General features: G+C 35.5%; 1 protein-coding gene across 1 annotated transcript; it reads left to right on the forward strand.

Annotated features, from left to right (window-relative positions):
- The first annotated feature begins 851 nt into the window (after window positions 1-851).
- LOC143022567 (uncharacterized) lies at window positions 852-3,776 on the forward strand. Its single transcript, XM_076180836.1, has one exon. The coding sequence runs from the start codon at window positions 852-854 to the stop codon at window positions 3,774-3,776; it is 2,925 nt and encodes a 974-aa protein (XP_076036951.1).
- The last annotated feature ends 4,701 nt before the right edge of the window (window positions 3,777-8,477 follow it).

The following is an 8,477-nucleotide window of genomic DNA, read 5'->3' on the forward strand; positions in this document are numbered from 1 at the left end:
ATTCATGATCCTTAAACTTACGCTTCAATTGTTGAAGTCTTTTGACTGCCATAGGTTCACTGTTAGGAACTATCCTAGGTTTGTCTGTCATTGGTAAAGGGATCTCATACTTTCCGCCCCTTCAATATTCATCACTCTATACTTCCGTGATCCGTTCCTATTCAATTATGCTTCCTATCACACACCCGAAGGTGTTGTCACTTTGACAACTAGACACAGAAACCTAGGATAGTTCCTAACAGTGAACCTATGGGACATTAATACTATAATGTTTAAGTGCTTTGATCACGAGAAGAACACAAGGTAGTCTTTGAACATAGTTTTCTAGTTTATTCTACAACATATTATCTATAATAAGGTGTACAGATTGTTGGGATCCAGTGTAGACATCATGTTAGTTAACATTGTTACACAAATTGATGAATAACAGGTAATTTTGAGTGAACTTGGAATTTAAATGAGGTATAGTTTCTAGTTGCATTTATTTGTATTTAGTGTGAGAAAGGTGGAAACATTTGATGAAGTTAGAATTTGATCACAGCCAAGGAGAGATAGAAATCATGATAGGTATTAATGTCCCAGAGGCGTCTGAACCTTGGGAAGTTGTACATGCAGAGAAACCAGGAGATCCGTATGCTGTGAGAACACGTTTAGGGTGGATATTGTGTGGAAGAATAATAGACAATAATCATGAAATTCCTGTGAATAAGATAAAGGTTGATGGTAATTATTTAGAAAGGAAATTGATTGAATCTTATAATCGAGAGTTTGTAGATTCATCACTGAATTCAGTAGAACCCAGTATAGAGGATAGAAGATGGTTACAATTTGTCGAGTCTGGGTGTAGGCAAATGAATAATGGAAAGTATGAGATCCCTTTACCAATGACAGACAAACCTAGGATAGTTCCTAACAGTGAACCTATGGCAGTCAAAAGACTTCAACAATTGAAGCGTAAGTTTAAGGATCATGAATATCATCAGCAGTATAAGCAATTTATGACTAATTTACTAGAGAAAGGGTACGCTGAAGAAGTACCTAAGTATGAAGTGAGTAATCAACAAGCTTGGTATGTTCCACATTTTGGAGTGCAACATCCTACAAAAAGGGATAAAGTACGTGTAGTATTTGATTGTGCAGCACGTGTAAATGACTTATCGTTAAATGATTTGTTGAGACAAGGACCTGACATCAACAATCTTTTGTTAGGTGTCCTTTTGAGATTTAGATTAGGACTATATGCATGTACTGCGGATATAGAAACTATGTATTATCAAGTTAAAGTGCCTGAAGATGATAGAGATTACTTGCGTTTCTTATGGTGGAAGGATGGACACATAGGAAGTGATATAGTTAAACTGAGGATGACTTCTCATCCATTTGGTGCTAGTTGCTCCCCTAGTATTGAAAATTATGCTTTAAAACGAGTTGTGCAAGATCACGGGAGTCAGTTTCATAAATCAGTAAGTGAAATAGTTCTTAATAACTTCTATGTTGATGATATGTTGGTGTCATCCGATGACATTAATGAGTTGATTGACAATTGTAATAATGTGATAGATCTTTGTAGTAAAGGTGGATTTAATTTGACAAAGTTCAATAGTAATTCCCGTGAAGTTTTGAAGAATATACTCAAAGATAAGTGTAGTGATGATATTGAGAAGTTCATTGAGGATGAAGAAGTGGTACAAAAGACATTAGGATTGAACTGGTCTCTTGGCAAGGATGAGATGAGCATATCAATCAACATTGATGAAATACCTAGAACAAAAAGAGAATTGCTAGCAGTAATTGGTAAAATTTACGACCCACTGGGCATGGTAGCACCAGTTGTTCTTGAAGGAAGGGTATTATTACAAGAATTATTCAGAAACGGCATTGGATGGGATTGTACTTTGAGTGAAATAGATCAAGGATTAATAAATGTTTGGATGTCAAGAGTAAATACGCTCAAGTTGTATAGTATTGATCGTTGTACTAAGAAAGGTATAACGTCAAAGGTAGAGACAATTGAGTGTCACATATTTTGTGACTCTAGTGAAATAGCATATGGTTCAGTGGTATATTTAAGATACAAACATATTGATGGTACGATCCAGTGTAGCTTCATGTTGGGAAAAGCTAAAGTAGCACCTTTAAAATCAATTACAATTCCAAGACTTGAATTGGTGGCAGCCACGCTAGCCATTAAATTGAAGTGTGTGATAGTGAGAGAAATACCTTTAAAGTTAACTCAAATTTATATTTGGACAGATTCAACTACAGTATTAAAATATTTGCATAATGATCACTTAAGATTTAAAACCTTTGTAGCTAATCGAGTGTCTCAGATTCGAGAGAACTCTGAGGATGTATGTTGGATGTATGTCTCCAGCAGGGATAATCCTGCTGACGATGTCACTAGAATGAGACAGACCAGTAGATGGTCTGAAGGACCTGCTTTCTTGTCCCAAAATGAAGAGATCTGGCCAGTTCAACAGCAGATAAATAAGGAAGATTTTTCGAATCTTGAAATTAAGAGGGTTATGAGAGTTGAAGTTAAACCAATACAAGGTCACTCAGTTGATGTAATGTCACGACTAGTTTGTCACTATTCTTCATGGTTCAAGTTGCTAAGAGCATGTAGTTATCTTATATTATTTGTCAGACAATTGCAAAGAAAAGGCGTGTCAATTATCGAACTCAATGTTCAATTAATGGAAGTTGCTGAAGAAAGAGTAATCAAATTTGTACAAAACTGCTATTTTGCTAAGGAGATTGTTTGTTTATCCAAAAATGATCCTATTAATCTTTCCAGTTCTATAAGGAAACTTAAACCTATGTTACTGAATGGTATACTCAGGGTAGGAGGCAGATTAATTAACCTAGAATTGCCCTTGGATATGAAACATCCAGTTATTCTTCCCCATGAACATCATGTGACCAGTTTAATCATTCAACATTATCATATGAAAGTAGGACACATGGGAAGGCAAGCAGTATTAAATCAATTGAGACAGAAATACTGGGCTATTAAGGGTAATTCAGCTGTAAGAAAAGTATTATCTAAATGTGTTAGTTGTAGACGCTTCAAGAGTTCAACGATCACTCAGGAGATGGCAGCCTTGCCAGTAGATGGAGCAAATAAGGTATTGAAGGACAATCTTATCATGCGTCATATTGGTAATGAATTAACAAAGAGAGGTGTGGACTGGGTATTCACTCCTCCTGGAGGTTCTCATTATGGTGGTGTTTTTGAAAGAATGATAGGATTAGTCAGACGAGTGTTAGAAGTTGTGATAGGTTCACAAACCTTGTCTGATGATAGTTTGAGTACATTTTTTTGTGAAGTTGAGAGTATAATCAACAGTCGACCTCTGACTGTGGTATCAAATGATGTGAACGATTTGTGTCCCATCACTCCTAATTCTTTACTTAATTTGGATAATTATGTAGTGACACTCGATGGTGGAGAAATGATCTGTGAAAGCAGAAGGAAGTGGAAACAGATACAGCATTTAGCCAAAGAGTTTTGGCGCAGATGGCAAAAGGAGTATTTGCCTTGTTTGCAAGAACGTCAGAAATGGTTGAAAGTTAACAGAAATCTCAAAGAAGGAGATATTGTCTTAATGGTAGAAAATAACACACCACGCAGTCATTGGTTATTGGCAAGAGTTGTGAAAGTGATAAAAAGCACAGATGGACTGATTAGACAAGTAGAAATAATACGTGGTAAGAAACTTTATAAGCGACCTATTTCTAAATTAATACTATTGTTAGAAGGTGACTCAGTGTAAAAATGACCTCCCGTCATTGATGTTGTGATCTTGGATGATCACAAAGGGGAGGGTGTGAGTGCCGATTGCATTATGTATAAGAATATTTGATGTATGATGTTCTACAGATAAAGTATAATATGTATCGAGGTTAATTACTAATCATGGCTGGTGCTAGATCTGTGTTAAGCACCAATTGTATGATATTCAAGTGTACTGACAATGGTATGTACTAAAATTAATTACAAATCATGGTTTACGATATTTGATGTATGTATAGTACAGAGTACTATGTCTGGGTGGATATGAGAAAATATCTATGACATGTAAAGGAGGCTAGAGTCTAATGGCAATCATAATCACGTGTTGTACGCATGCGGTTACTATGTATGTTATTCTTCCACACAATATCCACCCTAAACGTGTTCTCACAGCATACGGATCTCCTGGTTTCTCTGCATGTACAACTTCCCAAGGTTCAGACGCCTCTGGGACATTAATACCTATCATGATTTCTATCTCTCCTTGGCTGTGATCAAATTCTAACTTCATCAAATGTTTCCACCTTTCTATATCATTCTTTCTGATATTATGACTGTGATTGAGAGGAAGTTTATTCACTGCAAATACAGGTGGTAATCTAATTTGGTTATTTCCTTCTATATCGGCTACTGACATCCCTTCAACATTTAGACAAGACATTCCTCTTGTACCTACAATTGTACTTACTTGTAGTGTAGTTGACTGATAATTCATGTCTGTCATTCCAAGCTTCTGCAATAAATTCTTAGTGCAAAATGTGACTGAGCTACCATTGTCAAGGTAACATCTGGTAGTAACAACTTTACCATTTAACTCTACTTGAACTGGGATAGCAGTAGTGTCTCCTACTGAATCTTTCAATTGACTGGATAATACTTGAATTCTAGAATCATCAACCTCATTAGTGACCGCTGGATTTGCCGTTACTTTCCTTCCTTCAACCTTGAAATTCTCATTCATCCTATGCATGATTGTAAGATGTGAACCACCGCATTGTTCACAAGTACGAATTACTCTACATTGAAACGCTTTATGTCCTTTCCTTAAACACTTAAAGCAAAGTTCTAAATTGTAAGCTCTATTCAACTTCTCTTCATAACTTAACCATCTTAATTCTGGACATACATCAATGACATGTTCTTCCTGACATAACCAACAAGAAACTCTTGCTTTCTGTGTCACATTGACATGGACTCTTCCATCATAAGGTTCTATACCTTTCTTATAATTCGTCTTTCTATGTGAACTCCATGTGTTCGCTTCTACTATCTTATCTCTAAATCCTCCCTTACTACTTCTCCCAAATGTTGGGTTACTCAATATTCTTACTTCTTTCTCTAGAAATCTGACTAAGTCTTTAATGTCCACTAGCTTCCCACTCTCAGCTACCTCGTCGACTAGTCTCCTCCATCTATCCTGTAAGTGTCTAGGTAATTTCTCAACCAACTGACGCAAAGTCCTAAGATTTTGTAATTCTGAAATTCCATAATTAATACCCGATATAGCACTTATACATGAATTCAGTTCAACGATGAAGTCGTCTAATGCCTCAACATTCTCTTCTTTAATTTCAGGCCAAGCTAGAACCTTATCTATGTGCATTAAAGCTATCCTTTCTTTATTACCGTATCTTTTGTTTAATTCACTTCTAGCTCTTTGATAACCCTCGTTTGTATCTAAATTCAAACACATTCTAACTATGTTGTGTGGTTTACCTTCAGTATATTGTTTTAGATATTGTAACTTTTCACTATCTGACACATGCTTGCTATCAATCAACATATCGAAATCTCTAATAAATTCAAAATATTTATCTAACTGACCATTGAATTTATGAATCACATGGACAGGCATCATGTTCTTTGTCATTAAAGTCGCAACCATGTCTCTATTTGTCTGTTGACTATCACTATTATTCTGATGTGTACTTCTGCAGTCACGAGGATCATTCTCTACATTACCATATACGTTATTGTCAAATTTACTCAAACTATTAAATTCTGCTATAGCCGATTCTAATTCTGTTTCCAACTCAAGCCTATCCTGTTCTAATTTTAATCTATGCATTTCCATTTCCAACTCTTGTTTCCTTTTCAACTTCTGTAATTTGATATCTAAGCTCGCCCTCTTAGCTATCACCTTACCTAATTGATTACCTATGTCACTATCCCCTACTTGAGACACACTATCTATTGGTTTTAATGTACCATCTGTTCCTTCTTCTACATGTGTTCTATTGAAAGCTAATATCTCCAGAATGACTTCGTCTGTTTCTAATTCCTCAGCTGTAATAAACTCCTGTATCCTATTCATAAGTTCTGCCTTATTACCAGAACAAGTTTGATTCTTTGCCTTTAGATATGATTTTAGTTGATACACTGTAGCTTTATCCATTTTGTTCAATATAGAATATTCAAGGCTCACTCACACTAAATACAAATAAATGCAACTAGAAACTATACCTCATTTAAATTCCAAGTTCACTCAAAATTACCTGTTATTCATCAATTTGTGTAACAATGTTAACTAACATGATGTCTACACTGGATCCCAACAATCTGTACACCTTATTATAGATAATATGTTGTAGAATAAACTAGAAAACTATGTTCAAAGACTACCTTGTGTTCTTCTCGTGATCAAAGCACTTAAACATTATAATATTCACCACCAATTTACATATCAATATTAAATACACCAAGGAATCTCATACCTCATTCTAAAATGATTACATAATCTATTACCACACTTTCTTGATCCATCCTCAACATTAACCCACACAATTTATATATATTAATTCAAATTACACTTTCCTACTACCCTCATGGTTCATTGTTCAATCACAGCATTCTTAAATGTTCAACACTGACTTCCTTTGCTTGGCTCCTGAGTCTAGCAAGTTATTCCATTCATATACTCACAGTCATTTCATCATTTAATACGTTGATACTTCTTATGGATCACTGTTGCTCTGGTGACCATGCCGGCCGCATGCAGTCAACTTCTGGATCTTGATGGCGGCATTCCTCCTTCCCTGTACCTCAACATGAATTGCAGAAACAGCATAATGAAACTGTTGTAGTCGTCGGTCGTGAGGTACAGAGGTAAAGGAGGAAGTAATAATGTTACGCACCACGCTTGTCTTCTTTTCTTTATTCTCTTAGTTCAGTCTTACTGGTGTGAAGGTATATTCTGGCTGTACATGTGATATGGTATGGTGTGGTGTGGTGGTGGTGGTGATGGTGATGGTGGTTTCTGTAAATCAATTCAACATTGTAATTTACATTCATAATCAAGCTATCAAAATAGCACTATATTCAACCATGACAAACCTCTATAATTCAATAATTAATACATGATAAACTGTATGTTTCATACCATTATTTTCTTTCTTCTTCCGCCCCTTCAATATTCATCACTCTATACTTCCGTGATCCGTTCCGATTCTATTAAATCACGGATGTCACTAATTAACATAATGTCCACACTAACTCTTGGTTATATTTTCAAATATTTCATAAGTCAAATAACACAGATAATAATTCACTCTGCTAATGCTTACCAATTATGCTTCCTATCACACACCCGAAGGTGTTGTCACTTTGACAACTAGACACAGAAAGAACAATACTTGTACGTTCCTCACGAAGAGGATGGTGCACTAATTTTTAGCGGAGGAATACCAAATTGAAAGGATCCACATTAAATATATATATAAGTCACGTTCTACTCAACATTCTCCCTTTCATATGACTTCTTTAATTCTATTTCATTTTATAACATAGTTAATTATTCACTACAATACATCAACTTCGACAAAGACAATTTACATATATTGTACATACATAGTAACCGCATGCGTACAACACGTGATTATGATTGCCATTAGACTCTAACCTCCTTTACATGTCATAGATATTTTCTCATATCCACCCAGACATAGTACTCTGTACTATACATACATCAAATATCGTAAACCATGATTTGTAATTAATTTTAGTACATACCATTGTCAGTACACTTGAATATCATACAATTGGTGCTTAACACAGATCTAGCACCAGCCATGATTAGTAATTAACCTCGATACATATTATACTTTATCTATAGAACATCATACATCAAATATTCTTATACATAGTGCAATCGGCACTCACACCCTCCCCTTTGTGATCATCCAAGATCACAACATCAATGACGGGAGGTCATTTTTACACTGAGTCACCTTCTAACAATAGTATTAATTTAGAAATAGGTCGCTTATAAAGTTTCTTACCACGTATTATTTCTACTTGTCTAATCAGTCCATCTGTGCTTTTTATCACTTTCACAACTCTTGCCAATAACCAATGACTGCGTGGTGTGTTATTTTCTACCATTAAGACAATATCTCCTTCTTTGAGATTTCTGTTAACTTTCAACCATTTCTGACGTTCTTGCAAACAAGGCAAATACTCCTTTTGCCATCTGCGCCAAAACTCTTTGGCTAAATGCTGTATCTGTTTCCACTTCCTTCTGCTTTCACAGATCATTTCTCCACCATCGAGTGTCACTACATAATTATCCAAATTAAGTAAAGAATTAGGAGTGATGGGACACAAATCGTTCACATCATTTGATACCACAGTCAGAGGTCGACTGTTGATTATACTCTCAACTTCACAAAAAAATGTACTCAAA

Source organism: Oratosquilla oratoria, unplaced genomic scaffold, assembly GCF_046742065.1.
Source record: "Oratosquilla oratoria isolate Oo_2021 unplaced genomic scaffold, ASM4674206v1 SCAFFOLD117, whole genome shotgun sequence".
Lineage (NCBI taxonomy): Eukaryota > Metazoa > Arthropoda > Malacostraca > Stomatopoda > Squillidae > Oratosquilla > Oratosquilla oratoria.

Bases quoted from the DNA above. Each gene is read 5' to 3' on its own strand.
- LOC143022567 (XM_076180836.1), top strand. From the start codon at position 852: ATGAATAATGGAAAGTATGAGATCCCTTTACCAATGACAGACAAACCT.